This window comes from Lonchura striata, chromosome 10 (assembly GCF_046129695.1).
Source record: "Lonchura striata isolate bLonStr1 chromosome 10, bLonStr1.mat, whole genome shotgun sequence".
Classification (NCBI taxonomy): Eukaryota; Metazoa; Chordata; class Aves; order Passeriformes; family Estrildidae; genus Lonchura; species Lonchura striata.
Window position 1 is genome coordinate 18902640 of NC_134612.1, and position 24775 is coordinate 18927414.

At 38.2% G+C, this 24775-nt stretch overlaps 1 protein-coding gene across 3 annotated transcripts; it reads left to right on the top strand.

Moving 5' to 3' along the window:
- The first annotated feature begins 1683 nt into the window (after nucleotides 1–1683).
- On the top strand, nucleotides 1684–18660 carry KNG1 (kininogen 1). Of its 3 annotated transcripts, none has more exons than XM_021543794.3 (11): nucleotides 1687–2023; nucleotides 4900–5010; nucleotides 5919–6003; nucleotides 8197–8369; nucleotides 10063–10170; nucleotides 12419–12500; nucleotides 13000–13166; nucleotides 14594–14701; nucleotides 15678–15767; nucleotides 17099–17258; nucleotides 17607–18660. In XM_021543794.3, the coding sequence occupies exons 1-11, from the start codon at nucleotides 1829–1831 to the stop codon at nucleotides 17792–17794; spliced, it is 1467 nt and encodes a 488-aa protein (XP_021399469.2). In that variant the 5' UTR covers nucleotides 1687–1828; the 3' UTR covers nucleotides 17795–18660. The 3 variants fall into 3 exon arrangements, with proteins under 3 accessions (XP_031361481.2, XP_021399469.2, XP_021399475.2); XM_021543800.3 differs by having other exon boundaries at nucleotides 17099–17252; XM_031505621.2 differs by having other exon boundaries at nucleotides 1684–2023; nucleotides 17099–18660.
- The last annotated feature ends 6115 nt before the right edge of the window (nucleotides 18661–24775 follow it).

The following is a 24775-nucleotide window of genomic DNA, read 5'->3' on the forward strand; positions in this document are numbered from 1 at the left end:
TCTGGCTGGGTGCCAGGTGCCCAATAAAGCTGCTCTGTCACTGCCCTCCTCAGCCAGACAGGGAAGAGAAAATGTAACAGAAGGCTCATGAGTCAAGGTAAGGATAGAGAGATCACTCACCAAATATCCTCACAGGCAAAACTGACTGGACTCAGGGAAATTGGCTTATTACTAATCAAACCAGAGTAAGAGAATGAGAAATAAAGTATCTTTGAAACACCTTCTTCCCAGGCTTAAATTTACTCCTGATTTTCTCTACCTTCTCCGTCACCTGATGTAGGGGGATGGGAATGGAAGTTGCAATCAGCTCATCATATGTTGCTTCTGCCCCTTCCTTTTCTTCAGGATAAGGACTCCTTACACTCTTCCCTTGCCCCAGCCTGGGATCCCTCCCATTGGAAGTGGTCCTTCATGAACTGATCCAATGTCCTTTCCATGATGTGCAGTCCTTTAGGAACAAACTGCTCCAGCCCAGGCTTCCACAGGGTCATAGCCTCCACTGGGCATCCACATGCTCTGGTGTGGGGTCCTCCATGAGCTGCAGGGGAATCCCTGCTCCACCACTGACCTCCAGGGGTTGTAGGGGCACAGCTGCCTCACCATGGTTGCTCCATAGGCTGTAGGAAAATCTCTGCTCCTCACCCACAGCAGTTCTTCCCACACATTCTTCACAGGCCATGGGATTTGCATAGCTGTTTTTCCCACATATTCTCACTCTTCTCTCCCCACTTCTTTCCCAGTTCCTTTTTTTTTCCTTCACCACTATGTTATCCAGAGGAACTACCACCAGCACTGATGGACTCAATCTTGGCCAGAACTGGATCCATCTTGGAACTGACTGGCATTGGCTCTGTCAGACATAGGAGAAGCTTCCAGCAGCCTCTCACAGAAGCCACCGCTGTTATCAAAACCTTGCCACACAAATGCAATACAGCAAGAAACAGCTGGAACACAGGAGCCAAGGCAATCCCAAGGTGTTCACAGACTCAAAGCAAAACTATTTGGTGCCACACAGGGGAGACAAGTACCAGTTCTCAGCCATCTCTAATCCTGGCTTGACCAGACTCAGACGATAGCATTTAATCCTTTGTTCTTGTGTGTCACATATCTGTAACAATAACAAAGCACTATGATCACTGACTAATCCTTAAACCAGGCAGTCTCCACATGGCAGCAGAGATGGACTTCCCAAAAGGACCGTGAAGGACAAGGTTTATCAAGTGCTATTGAAGGGTTATGTGACATTCAACCATACGCATGTGTCCAAAGATTTTCAAACATGTTCTGAGTACTACAGTTCTCAGAACTGTTGCAATCTGAACACTAAACAGATCTATAAAATTTACAAGGTTGTTGTCCAAAACTTCATTGCCACTGTGACCTTCATGGATATTTTATTTAAGCCTTGTAAAATTCATTCTCAGTGGCAGCTTAGGTGTTAAGAAGTCAGAAAGCTGCAGCCACTTCTTTCTCTTTTCCTTTACTTTTCCTAAACTGGTCCCCAGCTGCAGCCACTTCTTTCTCTTTTGCTTTACTTTTCCTAAACTGGTCCCCAGCTGCAGCCATTTATCCTGTTATCTTGATGGCAGGTGGATAACCTTAGTGTCATTCTCGTGAACAAACAAAGTTTATTTAGATAAACTCAGAAGTTTATTTGTAGTATAAACAGGGTATGATGAGAACCAACCAACCCCAGCAACCCACTCATTCTGTTTACTTAACTACTGCTCCTGAAAAAGAGAAGAGGTGACTAAAATCCTGTCAGGCATTCCTTTTCCATTTGGTTCTTAAAGAGCCTTCTAATTCAGGGGGCCCTTTTCATCCAGTTATGAGGGCTTTCATTGTACTAGTACTCTGCTGTAGTTTTTTCTCTAGCAGAGCCATTCCTCTTGCATTTGAGTTTTCGGACTGTGATGACCCTGATGTCTTTCAAGCTGTTGATGCAGCACTGAAGAAATACAATGGAGACAGGGAAACTGGTAACCAATTTGCTCTATTCATGGTGATGGAAGCCAAGAGAACTGTAAGTACATTTTGAAAAAAAAAAAAAAAAAAAAGCTGGAATTGTTTATGCACTCTGAATCAGCTTATCTCCATCTCATTTGTAAGGGGGCAAGCATGGTAGCAAAGTGTCTTCCAAAAATGTTTTTAAAAAATCAAAGTGACTTGCACAGTAAGATACTTGTTCCCCTGACAAGCAGGGGAGTATATTATGTTTTTATCAGCAGAACTCTGTGTGCTGCTGAATTGCTTACTAATGTAAGGACTAAAGAACAGAAAATTTCTATCACCAACACAATTTGTCTTACTATTCCACTCTGTCCTCTTTTTTTCTTTATTGGGAATTCTACCCCTTTCCATCATGTGTAGGGTTTTCAGACCAATGGCAAAACCACACTTATAAAAAATATTACTATAATCTTGACTTGGGAAGAGCTGGTGCCGCATATGAAGAGGAATCACCTGATAAAGTTTGGCAATATTCTGATTTGTTTGTGAATACTATGTGATTGACACCATTCCTAAGTCACAGATCTATCTAGAAGCAGTAGGTGGTATTTTAGTCTAATAGGGTAACAGCTAAAATTACAGAAGAAAGAAGAATGCAACACGATCCTTTGCCTGGAGTTCTTCTATATAGCCTTAATCTAACAAAAGAGTATTTACCTCAGAGAGGTATACAAAGATGGTATTACCATAATAATGACAAGCATTATTTCACTTGAAAATAACATTAGCTTTTTTTTCTTTTCCTACTGGATTGGATTTTCAGATGTAAACCACAAGAAATCCAGTGTTAGACAGAATATTTTGCACTCCAAAAATCACAGGACATTTTTACCCAGACAGAAATTGACCTCGGAAAGGAGCCATATATTGCTAAACACTTACAGCAAATTACCCACATCTCCTGGCACATGCCCTCTCATGTTCCTGTTTACACAGGAAATTTTAGCATGTGGAGACAAAGAGTAAAATCAGAAAACCCTTTAGATGATTAATATTAAGTAAATTAATAGTCTCACTGAACATTTTTAACGTTCCCATTCTTAACAACAGCCACATGCAAATATCTCTATATTAGAGGTGTAGTACCACCTACCTTCCTTTTGCTGGTGTTCCCAAAGGGGAGACAGGAGTTTCAGAATTTTATCTTAAACAATGCTATATTTTCAAGAATACATATTTATTGCAATTATTATTCATCTTTCCTTCTCTAGATAGCCATCTTTCCTTAAAAGATACAAAGTGGAAATCAATTATAACTTTGAGTCATTGATCTGATTATGATATTAAGTAAAAAACAGAGAAAAGGAATCTGCAATTGAAATTTCCCCATATTTGAAATGCTTTTTCTAAAAAGAGTATAGATTTTACTTCTCACTAGTCTCACAATGTTGAATGCATTAATTAAATAGCTGGTTATTACATATTCATGTACATTAATTATTGATAAGGTAATAAAACATAAAAGCTTACTAGTGAAAAACTAAACCTGCCCCAGTTAAAGGCATAGCTGTTCATAATAGTAATGCAATAAACTAATAGCAAATAATACAGAAACAATGCCTTTTCTTACATCGTTTACTTACTGAACTGGTTAATTGCAGATTTAGAAAGCTGTAACAGGGAACAGAATTTGGCTCTTTTTAAATCCCAAATAGTATAATCTGATGTAATTCCATAAAAGTCAATTTCTACCTGCTGAGGACTAAGTCTATTATATTTTTAGAGCCCCTTTTATCCTTTTTTACAACTATTATATGAGGTACCTTTACACTTCTTTGTACCTATAGCAATACACAACAGGAATTAAGAGAAGGCAGAATATAATTCTGTGTCTACTACATCAGCGTAAATCTAGTATATGCCAACCACATCAGCTCAGCCTCATTTTTTTGGTAGCACTAAGGCAAGAATTATAATTTAATCCTCCCAGCAGAGACAGAGAAAAATAACTGGATATTTTAGAATCATCAGTGCTAAACTACAGCAGCTGCCTGTTTGTATTTGAAAAGTCACATTGTCAGAGCATTTTCAGTAGCTGTAAAAGGTTAGTAAGCTCTGACTTCATATCTTCTCTAGAGGATGAACCACAAACCTTACAGTATTGTCACTGTCACCTGTAGACACAGGCCTGCTACCTGGTTTATGGCAAGGAGAAAATGCCCACTACTGATTTACCAGATTCTGAAGTACTTACAGTGGCCAGGCCAAACTTTGCTTAATGTTTTTTATTTCATCTTATGGGATTCCTGAGGCTGTCCTGCCCTGCAGCCCAGCCTCCAATGCCTGTAGAAAACCACAGGCACTGCTCAAGGCTGTCTCCAGAGCACATCCCTGCTCCCCCCTTCCCGGGCAGGCCGGGCAGCTGAAGTTCCCTGGTACCACAGAGCAGGGGCTGTTTGGGCACTGCCAGGCTGCCTCAGGGCTGCTGCCTCTGGGCTGCCAGGGGAGCTGTACAGAAAGAAAGTGGACAGATCTGGGAGGAGGCCAAGACTGAGAGTGAGGGAGTCAGACAGGAGCACAGTCCAAGCTGGTAATTATGCTAACTATCCAAACAGCCACCCAAAATGGCTTTTTTGGAGCACATTTGAATGAGAGTATAAAACCTAACTACTTCTTTTTGGTTCTAAACCCATTGGTACTACAAGTTAAAATGAAGGCAGTTAAGCGTATTGTATGCTTTATATCAACATATTGTCACAGTAGGTAAGGGCTAAGTAATATAATTAGGTAAGTTAATATTTGAACTACCAAGATCTGAGAGACCAGCAGCTAATGGGAAACCATACTATAAAACTTAAGGTAACTAAGGAATAGTATTTACTTTTTTGAAACTCCTATCTTTTAACTTATTACCATGCAAATGATGACATGGATGTTATTTTAATCCAGGCAGGTCCCGACCCACAGTTCTATGTGAAATACCGAATACTTGAAAGCACTTGTGCCACTGAAGAAAACAAACACTGGCAACACTGTCATTACAAAGTATCTGCAGAGGCTGTAAGTATCTGTTCTCTTTAAAGTTCTCTGCAGAAACATAAGGACCAAGACTGCAATTGCCTGGGGAAAATACAGCAGAATTAACTTTTTAAGCTGCATTGCTTTAGAGAGCTTATATGACTACAGTACAGAAATGTTTACAGCCCCAAAGTTAACCATTATCGTCCTGAGTTTTCCGGTACAATCCTGAATATATGCAGAAAGGAACATTTCAGTGCTTCAATATGAAGGTTCACAATAAATCCTACATAAGATTTGTGCACTGTGAGAGTGTAAGGACTGTAATACTTGGTATTAATTATGTATAATGGAAGCTTGCACAACCAAATACTGACATGCAAGCCACTATGACAGAAATTTAGGCAGAGGGCTTTCAGCAGTGCCAAGCATGTCTGGCTCATGCTACCGGAGGGCACCCAGGGGAGGTAAAATGGGGGCACACACTGCAGGGACACTGCACATTCCCAGGGCATGGCACTGCTCTTTCCCACAGTGCACAGGAAGGGATCATGGTGGCAATATAATTTGAATCTATGTGAAATGCCATGGCCATTGCTTCATACTTTGTACTAGTAGAGAGGAAAATGGATAAATACATAGCTTATACAGTCTTTAGTCATGGGCATGTGTTCATTTCCATTACTCTGACTGTAAAGCCTTTAGTTAATCAATGCACATCATACAAATACAAAGCATCATTCAAGTAATCTGCTCAGTTTGTCCCCTACTTTCCTCACAATCAACAAAACTGATCCTTTTACAGTAACAAAACTGTTAGACATTACTACAAACATACACATGAACCTCTTCCCCAAAATCAGTCTGCAATGGTCAACTGTGTTCAATAGCTAAAGCACTGTGTTTTTATTTAGCAAGTTTCAGACAACTGTTGCCATATGTTTTTGCAGAAAACAGGAGAATGCACAGCTCGAGTTCATATGAATGATGCTGATAAAACAACTAATGTTTCACAAGAGTGCAAAATTTTCTCAGGTATGTAACTATTTGAGACAGCATTCAACAAATACACTTACAAATAAAAATGGAATAAAAAATGGAATAAATAAAATACTGAGACTTTCAGGTAATTTTAAAGGTAGAAGCTCCTTATCATTCTAGTCAGACATTTATAAATAATACTTTGTAAGCAACTATTGGTTAAAGATAAATTTTAACTTCACTGTTATACACATGTAGACTAAATCAGTGAAGCACAGGCAGTTTCTGCCCAGGGTAATAAAATTCAGCATTTATGTGTAGTGAGTTTCTTCAAGCACTAGAATTATGCCAAATTTGCTTAAGACCAAAAGCATACTAATAACTTAAGAGACTGGATGCAACTTGTCACACTTCAGCTTTCTGTCCTTACATTTTTAAACATAAAATTGTCCAAGGAATTACTGGAAAATACTTGGTATGACAAAATTGCACCTTCATTTTCTCCAAACTGAAAATTAATGAATTCTTGCTGTTAAAGTTTACCAAAACAAATATTTACCCCAAACAAGGAAAGAAAAAAAAAATTTACAAAATAGAAATCTGGCAGTGATATAATTATGTAAGAGACAGATCTTTTACACCTTAACAATAGAAGTACTACATTTTTCACCTATAAGACACTCATATGACTATTACATTCTCATAGGAATTCTCCTTATTAAGAAGAAATCACATTGTTTTAAAGATTTCCAACTGAGATCTCTATGCTTGGTGCTCTGAAAGATATACCCAAGTTCACTTTAAAATATCCATCAATTAACTACAGAAATATTCTCCCCAATTTCTGAGATGTTTGGCAGCCGGTATATGCTTTTTGTTCCTAGCTATCTTGTTTAAAGCTGAAATGGCTTTGCCTACACTGTACTTCTAGGAACTGCAGTATAAAGTCCATGTTCTGCATTGAATAAATGCTGCATTTGTAGGGTAATGGTGACACCTAGTTGCCAGCAAAAGTTGTGTGAATCCCACAGAGAACACATGGGAAATTTGCATTTGTATCTTTGCTTAGAAAGAAAAAAATCCCCATATATAAATTAAACAAATCAGGTATTCAACCTAAGGAACTAATCTCTTGTTACAAAGTAATAACAACTCTGGCAAATAATACATGTTTGTTCAGCTTAGTCCTTACAAAAATGCTGAGACCACAGCTGGTCTAGAAATGGGGGTGCTGCTGGTTCTGCTTTGTGACTGCTTACTGAAAATGTGGTCATACTTTTCTGTGAGGTATCTATTTGTCATTACTGAGTCAACATAAGACATACTTTGATCATTCCTGACAGATGAGGGATTTCTCCACTGTATTGGTACCACACTGTTCAGCCTCTTTGGTGGAACAGTTCAATCTAACTGACCCTGGACTGGTTTCCTGGCTGGTGCAAACTGGCATAACTTCCTCTAAGCCAGTTTATGCCAGCTGAAGATCAGGCACGTAAATTTGACTTCAATTCCACAGAGACCACATATTGTCCCACTTCCATTCTCAAGCTCACTGACTTGTGAAATTAATTTATGTACTGAACTATAAAATTAATTTATGAAAATCCAGTCCATGATTACTAGAAAGGAAAGAGAGTTAATAGGATTAGTAGTAGGAAACAGGAGTTTGAGCATCCCTGTCAAGCTTGTCTATTCACAGCCAATCCAGCTGGTTTAGCCTGAAGGTAGCACCAAGTGGTAACTGGCAGCCACAATGACTGGTAGGAACAGAAGAACAGTCCAACTACAGTCCCTGGGGCACTCAGAGTCACAGCAGCTCACACGGGTGAGCCCAAACTCCTCTGCTGAAGTCCCCACCCTGAAAAGTGGTGAGGACAGCAAGCAGCTGCACACTGTGGGTGAGCTTTGAAGAATCTGAAAACCACCCCCTTAGTTCAGCCTTCCTGGCTGAATGAGTAATGTACCTTCCTTAACAGTGTCAAAACTACATGCAAGATTTTTCTGAAATTCAGTAATTGCTGGAATGGGGTTCACTGGACCCTAAGGTCATGGATGGCCCCTGCCACTACAACCAGAACATGTTCCTAAATATAAAAATGTCTTTGTGGGCCTTGAAACTGGAATATAGGGCTTGCTTATCTCATCAATTAAAAGCAGGAAAAGTTCTTGCTCACTCCCAGATAGGAAAACTGAAAACCTAAGGCTGTTTTGCATGAAACCCTATAATTTTTGGTTTTTCTTTTCCAGATGTGTCAAAGATAAGACTTAGTGAGGCTCCATGTCTTGGATGCTTTCATCATATATCAAATGATGGCTCAGAAGTGTCAGAAATTCTGAAAAAAGCCATTCAAAAGTTTAACAAGCACAGTGATGAACTCGCCCTTTTTAAGCTTGTGGAAATAAAAGAAGCTAAGAGACAGGTTTGTGCATGATTTTTCTCTAAATTTTACTTAAATAATCCAACCCAAAGCATGTATCTTGTTTGTTTTTTGTATGTTTCTGATAGTAAAGCATACAAAATGCATATATAGGTAGGCTCAATAAATAATTATCTTCATTTATAAGGAATCATTAACAGTTACCTACTGGATACAGAGCTCTCAACTGATAGCATATACACCTTTTTTTTTTTTTTTTTTTTTTTTTTTTTTTTTTTTAATCTGCAGTTGCTTCTAAGCAGTGTCTAGCACCAGTTTATTTCCATTCTGATCTGGCACATGCAACCTGTATCATCTCAGACCCTCCTGGGTATTTCTTTTAGCCTTGCCCTGAGGCTCCTACAGCAGCAGGTCCCTCCTAGGGGCTAAGCCAAAGCTGCCAAGCTGCACAGATGTCTCTCGCACTCACCAGCCTCTCAAACAGCAGCAGGCATCTCTGTTTTTGCAGGCAATAGGGCCCATTTGTTAGCAGCTGCTATGTGCTATAGGACAGGTAAACCCCACATTGCAAAAATGGGTAAGAGAACCCAAAACCCCAGCATGCCACTTACTGCAAGATTTCTGCTCATGGGAATATCTGCTTTGCAAGAAATGACTACTCATGTTGCAGAAATTCTGTGTCATCTGGTATTTCATACAATAAGGCCCCTGTGAAAAGGCCTCCTATGGGTTGGTGTGACATTACTAGAAAGTAAAGTTTCTTATTTGGCTTTTAACTAGTGTACAACCCAACAGTAAACACAGACCCTTTTCTTTGAACCTGTGTATATTTACTAAGCCAAAAAGAAACTTCTAGTCTCATGGCAGCTTGACTCATGCTTTAAACCAGACTGTCCTTGTTATATTTACTGACAGCAGCAATCCTCTTTGCTGAAAGACAAACTTGCACAACATTTAAGCCACATGACAAAGTGTTGCAGACAGACTGCAATCCAGCAGCTGGAAAGAGAACCATCATGTCACCTCTGGCAAACAGAGAAAAATCAGAGCTCTCCAATTGATCAGGGATAACAAGTTCTTATACTTGATTGTTTTTCCTTTTTAATACAATGTTACCTGGCCCAACACTATGATTTGGAGATGTTTCATGGGTGAGAAGAAGTAGCCACTGTTAGGAAAATGGAACAGCTTCCTGGAGAGAAAAATTTTAGAAAGGGTTATGAACCTGGAGAAAACAGTGTGTGTGGGAAGGTAAAGCCCAGGATAGACACAATTATGGGTAGATGATAAATGCAGAACACTCAACAAAAATGATGCCAGCAGTATAAAGTTACATTATTCAGATACTGTTTTACTGTGTCCCATGCTCAGGAATGCAGGACTTGCCAGGCTGTGTTACTGTAGTCATCTATCTAGACCAGCTTCCTGTCACAGGCAGTAATAAGTAACAGATCTTTGGAGGAAAGGGCAAGAAACCCAGCAGTGTGAGGCTGCAGGCTTGCCAGAAGTGGACACCAAATACAAAGTGCACTTCTAATAAAAGCAGGATTTAGTTGACATTTTGTACTGCACGGATGTTTTTTTGCTGTCCACGAACAATCTGTGGCTTAATGTGTGAAGTGGTTTGATAGGTAGAAGGCAATAATTGTGTAGTTTTGCTTTCTTTGCTAACATCATGTAATAGTTTAAAGTTTGCATTGTTTTACATAATATATAACCTAAATATCTCTCCCAGGTGGTAGCTGGATGGAATTATGTAATTAGATATGAAATTAAGGAGACTAATTGTACCAAAGACCAATTCCAAGATTTAACTCCAGAATGCAGAATCACTTCTAGAGGTGTAAGTAATCTCAAAAATCTGTTTACCAAGAAAATATCACATTAATAATTGTGATCTGACTCAATAAAATACTTATATTCTTGCTTCATTTCACAAATAAAGTTTAAATCCAGTCTTACACATAACTGTTTATGTAACTAGGACATCCATGTCTTCTGAATCAGTGACTAAGAGGACCACTGAAAGGTTTATGGATTACACCACAGAATCTAACCACTTTTACCCAAATAATAAATCCCTTGAGAAGTTTTTATCCAGGTATTCCAGGAGTTACTCATGTACAACCCAAGAAGTGATAATTAAAATTAGCACAATTTCCAGCCTAAGACATATTTTCTCAGAAAAGTCAGTAGCTGAATTATTACTTAACCTTTACCACAGTCCAAATAATAGCTTCAAAAGAAATTTATTAACATAATTTATACATAATCCAGCTAAACACTTCTGTAAACACAGGTACTCTCTTGGCTTCACTGACCTGGATCTGAAGGAGCTGTACCAAAAATAGAGGCTTCCTTTCTCAACTGACCTCACTGAACCAGCTCATGAGGGCATCAGAAAAATGATTTTCAAACACAAAACAAATGGCAGGAATGCAGAGTCACTATGAGCAGTGGTGGTAAATGGGAGAGGACAGAATGGCATCCATTTTGGCTGCTGAGGAAATGCACCATTGAGTGTTACTTTCAAGAGCCACTCCTGTTCAAAAATTAATCCTTGTTCATCTCAATAATGTTTCAGAAGTATTGTTCAAAAAAGGAAAGAATGACAGCACTAGTAAATAACAGAAGCATGAGAGTGAGACTAGCTAAAGCAAATCCCTCCACTACCCATGTGCCTTTAAACCTTAACCAAGTTACTTAACCAGCCTGAGTCTGAGTTTCCCCAGCTGTCACCCAGAGGTGATGACTTCTGTCACCCCACCTATTGCAGGAGCACTGCCTCACCCACATACTGCTTTGGTCACACAGGGCTTCTGGTATTAGATCATAAGCACTTATCCCCTGAACTTGCCAGTAGATCATTGACAGATATTAGAATACCATATTTCAAGAATATTCCATACCTTGGAATGACCAAATTCCAAGGAAGTTTTCTCATACCTTTATTTAGCTCTGTACTGTTAAACTTTAAATGGGAGGGCCAGGATCGCACCTTGTATTCAACACACATATGAACCACTGAGCTACACTGGGACATTATGTCAATTCCTTTAACCTGGATAATAAGCTTTGACAATATTCTTCATCAGTTGTCCTAAAATACTACTAAGTAGATTTTTAATAATTACATTTTCAAGTAACTGTCATGGTTCTAAGGTCTGAATTTTAAGTCTTCCTTCTTATTTTGGGTTTCTTTAGTCTTTGATAAATGATTTCACCAAAACCTTTCTTAAAATCTCTATATATCAAGAGATCTCTTTACCCACCTATGCTGATGCTTTGTAGAACTTTGGCAAATCTGCAAAATATGACCTCTGCTTACCACAAAACCTCAGTTTTTCCTGGATGTATTCATTGCCTCTAGTTCTTTGCTTATTACTGTTTTTAATCACTGGAATGGTGGAATTGGGTTTAGGCTGTATAATCTTCAAAAAACCCCACTATCAATATCTGCTTTCTTCCAGCTTTAAGATATCAAGGCTGTTGTAAGTTACAATGGTTCCTTTAGAAGACCTGAGAAAATACAAGAAACTCAGTAATGTTTGATTTGATAATTGTGTGATTTTCTTTTAGGTCTTTACAGTTTGAGACAGAAATTCCATAGAGTTCTCCATAAAATATGATTTTGGCTTGTAGACATTCTCATTTTTTTTCTTTAATGAACACGTACAAATAGTTAATTTGGCTTTTATTTTAGGGTGTTATTTTCTTTGAGTAGTCCTTTTGAACTCTGATTATTTATTGTCTCTGCAGACTGTCGAAGAGGAGAGGAGAGGAGAGGAGAGGAGAGGAGAGGAGAGGAGAGGAGAGGAGAGGAGAGGAGAGGAGAGGAGAGGAGAGGAGAGGAGAGGAGAGGAGAGGAGAGGAGAGGAGAGGAGAGGAGAGGAGAGGAGAGGAGAGGAGAGGAGAGGAGAGGAGAGGAGAGGAGAGGAGAGGAGAGGAGAGGAGAGGAGAGGAGAGGAGAGGAGAGGAGAGGAGAGGAGAGGAGACATGCTTGACTTATTCTGTTAGCAGGAAGGTATTAGGATGTGAGCTTGCTCATTATTTCTAAATAACAAGGATCTGTTTTGCATTTTTGACTCCAGCGTGTAGCTAAATGTGAGGCCAAAGCATTTCAGAATCTTCAGGCAGAGATCGTAGACACTGCCAGTGACTGCAAGCTTCCAGGTATGTCCTAGGCACTACCAGTTTTGAAAGTTCCACAGTTTTCAGTGTCTTTTATTGTTATGTATTGTTACTTTTTCTCCAGCCTATCTGGACACAAATATTGTTCCATGTATAAACACTGCATTCTTACCCATTCAGACTAGATTTTACTCAACACAAAAATTCACTGCCAGTTACATGCACCTCTTGTTTCACCCAAATCAGATCTTTCCATATGTGTAGCTGTTCCCTCTCCATGTTTTCTGACAACCTACAACTGGCATATGCAATTCTTGAGAACTGTTGTTAAATGTCCCATGTGACAGTAGGTGCTGATGTTAATTTAGATAACCAAGATATGATATTGCTGATCATGTAAAACTAAAATATATTTTGTTTTTATTTCATAGACCCAAATATGAAGAGTTCCAGAAAGCAGGGCTTTATAACTGTTTTTCCCAGCCTTTATCTACATTGAATCTTTTGTTTCTTAGATCTGAAACCTGTTGTTCTCTTTCAGTCGAAGAAACGGTAGTTGCTGCCAATTGCCGAGGTTGTCCAAGGATGATCCCAAATGACAGTCCAGAACTGAAAGAACTACTGAAGGTTTCTACAGAGAAGTATAATTCGGAGAGCAATGATGACTTCTACTATAAAGGTGGAGAAATACGATCAGCAACAGTTCAGGTTGGGATATATCACAGAGATGAGGAACAAACATGACATTATTATTGGCCTGAGCTGAATGTTACCTAAAGTTTGTATTTAGATTTGAAATAATGTTTTTGTCTAAGTGCTGATACATGATGTAACTGAAATATCCATGCAATTTTTCATGTAAAACCTAATCCATTCTGGCTTGAATTCAAAAATTTTCCATCCCTTGAATTTTCTTTTTTTCTTAAAACAAAATTATTTTAAAAGGATGTGAAGAAGGTTGGGTCAGGGCATTTGATTTCTATGTATCTACCCTATTTTTTACCCTCATAACATACCTTAGACTTTTAAAGTATAAAAGTTTTATTAGACAGGACTACTCCCTTGATCCACCACACCAATACTCTCCACTTTATTTTAAGCAGTGTCGACCCTACAGTTATTGTATTGTCCAAAATGAGGCACCTTAATTTCTCTTAAAAATGTGTTATTTAATATACTGATTGTGCTGCCAATAATACTCTAGCTAGATTCAGAAAAGAACATCTGTGCATAACTTAATACATACAGATAAATAGAACTTGATAAAGGATGAGGAATCAGGGGGATAATATTAGTCAGCGTTTGCATATGCCTTGTTTAATGTCTCAACACATCAAAACAGAAGTTTAGGATAGAACTGAAAATTTGACAGTGGAGTAGTTCAGAAAATACTTGGTCATAACTACTCCTGAGCATGAGGTATCTCTGGAGAAGACACTAAAAACACACCAGAATTTTTCCAAACAGCTCGTATTATCTTACTGATAATATCTGTGCCTTTTCCTCTTTCAAACTTTTTTCTTCCTTATTACTTTTCCTATCATGACTGATATTAGCATGCATACACCTTTAAAATAGATTTCAGGGAAATAGAATTTCATGTCTTGCCTGATGTCCCCGAAGGAAGATATATTATTTCAAGCTCTGTGAAAAATACTATGAGAACTCATAGCAGGCACATTCTTGAACCCATGCAGTTTCTCTCTTTAATGCGTTTGGCAAATAGGTTCATTTTCAACTAAGCCTGTTCATCACACACTTTGTTTTACTCGCATTCCACTTTTCTGACATCGTATTTGGCTCTCTACAGTGCTATCACTAATGATTTCATCTGTTACTAATGAAATTACTACAGACATTTAATAAATGTGGCCCCAATATTATTCTGACCTTTTCTGTTTCCTTCAGCTTCAATGCTAGAATTTTTGAGAATAGGAACTGGAGTAAATAAGTTACTTGATTAGAAGCAGATAAGTTTACTGCCAAATATTTTAATATTGTTCTTCACATATGCTGGCCCAGTGGTTAGGACTTGTAGAATACAAGTAGTATAAGCTTGTAGAAAATCATCTTTCCTGTGAAACTTTTTTAATAAAATGCCTTTAGTGCAGAAAGCTTTCTTACTCATTTTTCAGGTGGTTGCAGGAAAAATGTATCGAGTAAAATTTACAGTCTGGAAGACAAACTGCTCTAAGAGTGAGTTTGAAAAACTTAATGAAGACTGTACAGCCACATCAAACAGTGTAAGTAATGATAATCTTGCCAACTGTAATGTTTCTAATGGACAAATTCATTTGCATCAGAAACTGTAAATGATTAAGTAAAATCACATCCTGGGTTCTGTTACCTCTTTCAGTAAACTTTTGTTCTAAGAAGAAGGGAAGCTTTCACTGTTTGTAACCCAAGTTAAAAACTCCTGAAACTTGAACTGTGGCTATGGGATCAGTGCTCACTGCAAAACCAAAGGAACTTTCTTTTGATAATAATCAATCAAAGAAAGGAGAGGAAAAAGCTGCTGCCAAATGAAATAGCTGCAATACTCCTTACTCTGTGGACTTGCAGTTAAGGAAAACATGAGACTGAATTGTTACTTGTGAGCAAAGGAATGACATTTCTGGAGTGCATGCCATGCTGTTGATAGTGAGAAAATGTGCTCTGGACACTGGAAAGGAATGCTGATAGGGCCAGAAACCACTGGCAAGGGGGTCGTTTGGGGAGAGGGCCTTCATCTACCATCTCTTTTCCCACCATATGAACAGTGCTTTCCTGTGAGATTTTAGAATTTGTTAGTGCAGCAGGCACTAAAAAGAAAAAACAAGGCTTTATTTAAATTTCCCAATTTCCCAATTATTAGTAGAAGAAACACCATAAATAAAAAATATTTCTTAGGAGTATCATGCAAAAAATATTTCTTAGGAATATTATGCAGTTAATGCTCCAAAAGTGATGGAGGTGAAAAATCCAATTTTCAAAATTTAATCTGAAATCCAAATTTGAATTAAAGTGTTCACAAAGGCATACTGCAACCTTGTAAAGCTAAGCTGTGATGTGTCCCAATACAGAAGTATCCACCACTAAGATAGATTTCATAAATACTTGGTAAAGGTTCCAAGGATTTTAAAGTATTATTTTTTTTAAAGTTTCTTTTTTAGGCTCAAGTCTCTTCCTTTGTGTATGAAGTTTTGTTGCCTTAATGTGTTGGTTTTGTTTTGTTAACAGGAATCGCTGTCATGTGACGCACAAATTCACGTGATGCCGTGGCTGGATAAAATCTATCCCCAGGTGAACTGCTCTGAGGAGCACGAAGTGGTAAGATTCTTCTTCATTACCCAACCTATTAAGTAGAGCATAGGATTCTTTATCCATTCCAAATTATCCCATATTTTATACCAAAAATAAAGGAACACAGTTCTCTTAACAGCCTCACTAATGTCACACTCTTTTCTCTCACTCTTTAACCTCAACAACCTGTTACATCAAAGCAGTTTCACCACAAGGTGAGACAATAGCTAACAGGGGAGACACTGGGACAGGGAGAAGTTCTGGCTGTTGCTGTTCCTCTGCACTCTCAGTTAAGCTCTGGAGTATCAAGCCCCATCAAATCCCCCAAATTGCTACTCATACTAGGTTTAAAAGCTGAAATAAAAATTTATTTGCTGGCACAATAATTACACCCCACCAACTTCCAAAGCTCTGTGAACCTTTTCATATGAGTGGAGTGGTACCTGCTGCAGCTGTCAGTCTCTGCACAAGGATCTTCCAATTTCTTATTACTCAGCTCCATGATGGACTAGTGACACTGAATAGAGGCAGATTACCCTGCCCTCATAACTAATAACTTCACAGTACTCAGCACCTTCATAACTACAATATTCATTTGTTATGTATCAACTAATGTCTCTCCTCTCTATTTTCACTACAATATTTTATCCATATCAACTTTCAAATTTAGCTTCAATGCAAATAACTCTTATCTGCAGCTAGACAATGATCAGAGACTTTGGTGGAGAGAAATGAAACTCGTGTTGTACAGTGACTGTACACCATGCATTCACAGCCTTTGTCTTCCAGTTGAACACTGATGAGGGAGTAGAGATGACTCAATAACAACAGAATGTTTGATATTATCAGCTTTAATCTCTGTGTGTTATTTCCAGGCAGTATTCTGAAATTAATATGTCAAATCTAGAAGTAAAAATTTTAATAGTTACATTTCATATAACAAAATTACACAGATCTTCTGTATATTCTGCCAATGATGTTATTCAGAGATGTCAACTTTCAGCATTCTAACAAGTGCCAGGACATTTAGTCCTAGAATCCAACTGTATTGTTCATAAATTAAAACAGACAGTACATGTGTTTTGCTCTCTGTAGTATAATTCCTCTCTTACACTGACAAAACTTCAGTGATAATCAAAAAACTTCAGAACTTTTTCTTTAGCTGCTAAAATACTCCAGAATTATTTGGATGTTTATGTTTGTACACTTATCACAGAAGAGATACTTGTTTAGATTTTAGTTTAAAAATCTGCTAAGTGATTCATGTACTGCAATGAACCAGCTTCTGAATTTCCCACATTTGAAGCAATTGTTCTGTTTCATGTAACAAACGTGGCTACCATTGCAATGTTTTTTAGGTGTTCTTTGCAAGAAGGCCTCCTGGATTCACACCTTTCCGGAGCACTATGATGCTAAACCAGCCACATATAGTTTCACATGCTGATAAAAATGAAGGAGAAAGTCAAAGCCCTAGCACAGAAACGAGGAAAGACAATGGAGAGGAACCAGAAGGTGAAGGTGAACCTGAGCACAAGCACAGGCACAAACACAGGCATAAGCACAGGCATGGAGTTAAGAAGGATCATGACAATGACAAAAGGCATAGGCATGACACTGGTTGTGGGCGCAGAAGTGGCCATGGGTGTGGGCATAAAAAACACAGTAAAAAGAATAAATATAAACATCCAAACCCAAAATCTTCTGAGGAGTCAAATGAAAGGGGTTTTAATCAAAATGAAACCCTCCCATCATCTACTGCTGAAACAGCACTGGAGCTGGTTAGTACAGGGGTTGCAAGGGAGGAAACCAGTAAACCTGCAGAACCACTAATTGTTCCTGATACTTCTTTATTTAATGGGTTGCCAGATCACGCAGAATCTCCTCGCCCCAGATGTCCTGGAAAACCATGGAAACAACTTGTGGGCTTTCCAGCCCCTCCTAGCTTTCCCAGAGAATTCACAAATGAGGATCTCTTGCCTTCTGCAGCAGAAAACATCAATCCAGCTACAGAAAACAACGAGGAAGACTTTGATCTCGGAGATGCTTTAGTGTAATTCAAACATTGCAGGCTCCTTTTCAGAAATGTTACAAAGAAAATAAGAAGAATGCTGCCTTTTGAAATGTATAAAACACAAAGAGGCAAAAGCTCATATTCTGTTAACTAAAATACTCAAGTAGGTCACCAGCACTTCTGGGGACCTAAGACCATATCGCAATGCTGTGTATTTGCATATATTTGCAAATATGTAAATCTGTGTAAATAATCTGCCTCAGTTTTCTATAAACACAAACTTAATCACTGCATCAAATCCTACTGTATTATAGTTAAAACAATGGCAGAAAGAATTTTGCAGATTACATAAAGAATCTCAACCAAATATGGGTAAAACAAGACAATATAGAACAAGGGAGCCTCTCTTAGATATGTGAAATATTTTTTCTCTAGTTTACTGGACTGAATCATTTAAAAAACAAAATAAAACAAAGGAACTTCTTAAACTGTTAATTTCTTTAAACGAATCAATATTGTTACCAGTCTATCACTAGCAGTTGCTCTGTTGGATGAGATAACAGGGACAGCTGAGAGAATCCTAAATAAAGCAGATTTATTATTCCCTATACATATTATGTTAACTTCCTAGAGAAACACATTGATTGCCAGATTTTCATTCAGCAGAGATACACAAATACTACAGATCAGATGACAAAATTACGAACTCTTGAGACACCTAAAATTTGTATGCCTTTGTCTATATTTGTATGCCTAATGCCTATATGCCATTATTAGATTGTGCATAATTTTGAGACTGGACAGATTTTTCTATTCTAGGTATCTTCCAAAGGTTGAGCTTTTGGTGCAATGTATTAGTTAAAGAGCACCAAATATTTCTTGCAAAATAAAATATGTTTTCCCTCTGTATGGATGTGAGAACTTATTCAGCTGAAAAAAACCCCAAAACCACACATAAATAAATAAATAAATACTTCAATGCCAGATAAGTTCACCAGTTTGAAATGCTACTCCATCCTGTAAAGAGTGACAGGGCGAGGTCCTACAAATGATAATACTTCATTGATTTTGTTCTAAAAGACCACATTACTTGAAACCACAGTGGAAATGCCCTTCACCACAGCTGCAATTCTGTTCATTCCAACTGCTAGGATTGCTGTAGCATCAAGACTTTATACTCAACAGCTGGGAATGGCTCCTTTTGTGTGCTGTGCTTCTACAGTCAATGAGGAGGCACTAAACAGAGGAAATTTACTCAGACAAGGCAAAAGAGATGGGAACAGGATTGGGAGTCTTGGCATAACAGGCAAAGGATGATCTGCAAAGAGGAGATAGCTACCAAAAAAGGTCAGAGTACACAGAGGTGGAAAGAGCACAGGCAGGGTGGCATGATATGGCTGGGGTGAGAAGAACAAAAGAAAATAGCAAATTAGTGGTAAAAATTGAAACACAGTGAATGAGATGGAAAAGCGTGTGACAGTACAATCATCAATGAACTGTAAAAGACAGAACTCAAGAAATGGGGCAAGAACAAAAATAAAAAAGCAAGAGAGGGGGTCTCTGTGTAGGAGAGTCCCCAGCACATCACAGAACAGAACTCATACTGCCTGAATCGAAGCATTCCCTGACAGTGTAAACACACCTCCTGTTCTCAATGCCTGGTTCCTTTTATTCTAATTACATTAGAAAATTCATTACTATGTATTGAAAAAGGAAATCTAAAATTAGAAACAGTGCCTGTGAGAAAAAATTTAGCATGGTTGTGTGCATCTGAAATTTTTTTTACACAGTATAACTGGCTGCCAGATAGGGATGGATGGAGGCAGACAGATATCTATCACAACTGATGGTATCAGAGCCATTATACTTCCTTTCTTTCTGAAAATAATAATTCAGAAGTTGTAAAAATTAGCTGAAGCCAAATTTTAAAGAAAGATGCAGTAATAATAACCCCTGGATCCATCACTAATCAAATCCAGCCTTTATAATTCATTCCTTTCCTTGCAGCATAATATGCAAAGGCTATCTTCTTGTTTTGACAAGAACTGAACTTACAAAGCTATGCCAATGAAAACCTTGAGAGTTATCTTTAGTTCTCTACTTCTTTTCTTCTGAATATTTGATTGGTATGATTTCGGCTGTAACTGGAAACTCTTTGTGTATACTGAATTACTAACAGCTCAAAACAGTTCTTCTTTAAATTACAGTAGCAACTTAATAATTAATACAAAATCACAGTAAAGACATAAAGAAGCAAATATAAGAAAAGCAAAGTTTTCTTTCCATTTCCAGTCTCCCTGATGTGATGAAAGGACTGTCACACTCTTGATGTATTCTCCCCACAGAGCACACATACACAACCACGAGTAGTGAGATACAGGACTGAACTGTCATTTACCATGTGCTGTAGTGATGATGTGAGGTTCCATTATTAACACAAAAATGACAATTTCAATTTGTTTACATAATTTACAAAACTAAGTACTTTTAAAAAGTCATTCTGGAGTAAAAATCAGTGTTCCGTGTGTCAAAATTCTGAATCAGAATGTTTGGATATTTTTGGAACAGTACATTTCCATTCCTTATTGACCTGCTCCCACAGAAAGTTTCAATTGTCACAAAACAGCACTTTCAGATGGAAGAAGCTGCTGCGAGAAAACTCCTGACCAGGCCTGTTCCCGCTCAGCTGCAGAAGAGCTCTGCAAAACTCCCAGCCTCTCCTCCTGCCGGCATCGCGCTGGAGAGCTTTATCCAGCCCGCAGCGCCTAAGGAGCACTTTCCTCCTTGGCCAGCAGATGGCACAACTTTTGCCACAGGGTTTATGATCGCCAAATTTTGTCAGGTTTGTCATCGCCAGGAATGGTTTAGCAGGCTTAACACTCAGCGTTTCTTCTGGGTGAGTAACACTGTAACTAAAAACACCCCATCTGTGCAATCTGTTTTAAATATTAAGCTCTAGCAATAGAGTTTCGATGCTTGCCAGTTACTTACTATAAGCAAAGCATATAAATAACATTCTAAATGTAATTCCATGAACGTGAAAAATAAGGGCTACTCCCGCACCAGAAAAATTGCATTCTTACTGATATAGATAATAGGAACTAGGAGTCTGGGGTTTGAAAATATGTCTGAATTAAACCTCTGTTTACTCGTACTGCTGACATCCAGAGCCACATGATGGCCATTCTGTAGTTGTCTGAATTTAATGTGTTCCCTCCCCTGTTCATTCCATCTGTGACAATGGAACAAAACACATATTTTAACTGACCATATGAAAAATTCCTCAGCTTGACTCTGGATGGACTATTGGATTTTTGCCATTATTCAGACATGACCTTTTCATCACACTCAGCAGTTTCAATCATCCTCCAGTGCTATGTTCACACAGTGTAAGCCACGGGAGAGAGCTGTGCAAACACCTGACATCAGAACATGTGGAGCACTAATGATGAACATTGCTGTTTGATAGGATGTAAGAACCCATTTCTTTCCTTGTTTTCCCAGGTCTCTCAGCCAGTAAGATAATTGCTCCCAATTTAGGAATAACAGCTCTGAGGATAAATGAGTCTAAGTGTCTACAGAACTAGAAATTACAGTACTACATGGCCATTGTAATGTAGACAGAGCTGTACCAAATCCAATGTACAAATTCCTCATATATTCTTTAAAAATAACAATGGGGATAGATATTTTCAATTCTGTAACCAGCTACTCACCCACAATTCCTAACTCTGCTGTGTTTACAAGCCCACATTAGTGTAATGCAGCTCCCACAGTTTAATTACGCTTTATGTGCAAGTTCATTTGGGAAAATGCAATTAATAACACAATATTTCCACTGCATTCTAAAATAAGAGGAAGGGTGCATTAAGGAGTAAAGAGTGAAGGTTTTTCTAGTTGGGTAAGGCATCTTGCTGCAATGAATACTCCCAATACTGCAGCTCCTGCAATGGTTTCCATCTGCTGCCCACTGAAAGCACAACCATAACCTTCAAAGAAGTAACTCCTACCACTATGGAGTAACAGGCATTAGAAACCTCATAGTGATTCTTTTCTCTTCTGCCATGTCTACAGACAGTGCTGAGCTGTGGGTTGAAGATCAGGCATTAAAATACTTACTCAAATTAAGCTACAGAAAATCAGAATTCTTGCAGAATCCAGAGTCATGCCATTTTTGTTTTAAAAATGCAAAGACAAAATATATTTATGAGAGGCCCTGTATGAATTTGGTGGATGCCTCTCCACCTTCCACTGGATGCACTTACCACAGGATCCAACAGACCATTTGGCTTGGAACAAAACAAATATTATAATTTCAGTGAAAAACAAGGGAACAAAACAAGTCTGACTAAGGCAGAGAATGAACAAGGATGTATTGTTAACTGAAACTTAGATTACTATAAGAAAACTCAAACAGTTGGGCTAGACAAGAATTGAGGATTATTGTTTTCAAGTTGGGGAACATAATGCTTATCAATATCAATAGGAGCATGTTTAAAGAAAGACTTCTCCTACATGGCCAAAACACTATAGTTCAGTGCCTTGAAAAATCCACCAGACACAGGTAATGGAACACTATTTTATTTCTTATTCTAACTGTTAAGCATGTCAGCAGAAGATAATTTCTTGCCATTTAATCCAATAGAAAAAAGACTAATGCCATAGAACATTATAAAGAAGTAAATCTACTATAATGCAATTATCTTCCTTTTATGTGTCAATTGTTCTACTAGCTGTGTACTGACTAAAAGACTAGTAATGCTCACAAAATTAATAAAAACAAAGGGGTGTAATGGGACATAACTCAGGCTCTGCAAAAGAAAAAAAATCAGTTCCAGAAGGAATCCAGAATTCAGACTGATCATTTAAGCAGTCTTGTGAATGCTAAACTAAAATCTCCTGTTTGAGTGCAGAAGCCTGATTTTACATTTTGCTGAGAAGTCTGTGCTCCCATTAACCTTAAATAGCATTATGGGTACTCAGCATTTCAAAAATCTGGCCTTGGACCACTCAGCCAAAGCCTATCATGTGGAAAGCTGATATTACCTGGAGTGGTTGAGATGGAAATTGAGCAGTGCAACACCTCAAAAAGTTAATTATGGACAGCAATAGGCATCAAAGAAGCTTTTATATTTTACAGTGTTTTCAGAATTGGTGCAAGTCCTGGCATTAACTCCAGCAGCACTAGTGACTTAAGAGCTATTTTTTCCTGGCCCAAATACAGAGATTAGAGTGTTCTGGGCAATGTTTGCCATACTTCCTTTTTCTCTTGATCACTCCCACAATATAAACCAGGTGGAAGACTCAGGCAAATCAAGCATAAACTACAAGATCACCTGTTTCTTCAGAATTCAGTACAAACATGTGGACATATTAGTAGATTTACAAACAACTCCTCTGTCTTGTTCAGCTTCATTAAGTTGCTTTTCTATCATAAGACAACCAAGATGCCTCTGAAACTTTGTCTAAGTTCATAGATCTGTGGGTTGTAGCTGACAGTTTGGCATAGGAACAGCAGCAATATGAAGGTTATAATGTGGGTGCACTCTACTCAAGACATTTCCATACCAGCACTACTGCAGCTCTGCTCTTACTCACTGTAAATACATACTAGCCACCATCAATCCATCAACTGGAACAAATAAATATTCATACTATTTGGAAATTTATGAGAATAGCTTTTCATTTAGCAACATTGCGCTTCTGCTCATCCCTCTGCCAGTGAAAAACTATTACATTGATCTTAGACTGCAACACTAACCATACACTGAATATTTATATAAGGCAACTAAATTTTTGTCTGGATAGGGCCCATCCATTCCTTGTTTAGCACTTATTCTACGAAGAGGTGTTTATTACACAGTCATACTTGTTTAAATAATCATCTCATGTTTCTGAAGAACCCAAACTGGTTTGACTCAGAAGTTCAGTGATCTCTTCTGGGATGTAGCACCTAATGCTTTGTGGAAATCAGTCCTAACACAATTATTCTCTCAGCAAGGCATTATCAATTGTTCAGAGAAAGAGACTAAACTCCTTGCTGACACTGAACTAAATCACCATCACTTGTACTGCCAGGGGATGCTGCAGTCATGGATTAAGACTTGAACTTCACATGCACTGGCTCAGAGGACCCCCACAAACCTTAAAAGGATGTTATCAACCTCAAGTGCACTGGGGAACAAAGTAAATTAAAATAACGGTTCTAAAGAATCCAGGAGAACTTTCTGTAACTTACAAGTTTGACAAAATTAATCTGAATCAAAAATGAGTCTGGATAGTAAAAATACATTTGAACATCCAATTACACATCACAAACTTTGGAAATGGAAACTTATGTATTCATGATTGATAGATCTTGCCCAGTGCCATTCATGACTGAAAAATGTATGAGCTAAACTCTATGCACTCAAAGAATAACAATTTTGCAGAGAGATGGTAATGCTAAAAATAAAAATCTGAATCCCTAACATTTACAGCCTGAATTACTCAGTTGTACTATCAGGCTGCTGTAGAAAAAAAATTTACTCTGACCCAAACTGCAAACAGACTACAGGAGAACAGTCAAACACTATTTGATAAATAGTGATAAAGTGCAAAAGAAGAAATTGTGAGAAAGGGCTGATCTATCCAAGCACGCTCGATAACACAGCAAACAGATGGTTAAGCAATATCAGCACAGGAGTATCAACATAGCTAAGTCAGTGTTCTTGCTGCCTCCACAGTTTGTTTTATTCTCCTCAAGGCCCCACCATGCAAACATGGCAGGTGTGCTGGGTTGGCTGTGCAGGGCACACGGGTTCAGACACGTCAGAAACATCCTAGTGACAGGGAGAAGGAGCAGGTGAAGGATAGCAAAAATATGTAACATGATAGACAAATGTAGAAGCAGCAGCAGCAGCTTTTGCATGAGTGTGTTGGAGATAATTCTGTAATGATGTTGAAGTCTTAAACTACTACAAAGCTCAACACATTAAAGAGATCCTACAGAAAGTATGTCTGATGTTGGTTCTGTACTCAGTAT

Bases quoted from the DNA above. Each gene is read 5' to 3' on its own strand.
- KNG1 (XM_031505621.2), top strand. From the start codon at position 1,829: ATGAGGGCTTTCATTGTACTAGTACTCTGCTGTAGTTTTTTCTCTAGC. The intron at 5,011-5,918 runs GTAAGTATCTGT...ATGTTTTTGCAG, and splicing joins ACAAAGTATCTGCAGAGGCT to AAAACAGGAGAATGCACAGC. The intron at 15,768-17,098 runs GTAAGATTCTTC...AATGTTTTTTAG, and splicing joins GCTCTGAGGAGCACGAAGTG to GTGTTCTTTGCAAGAAGGCC.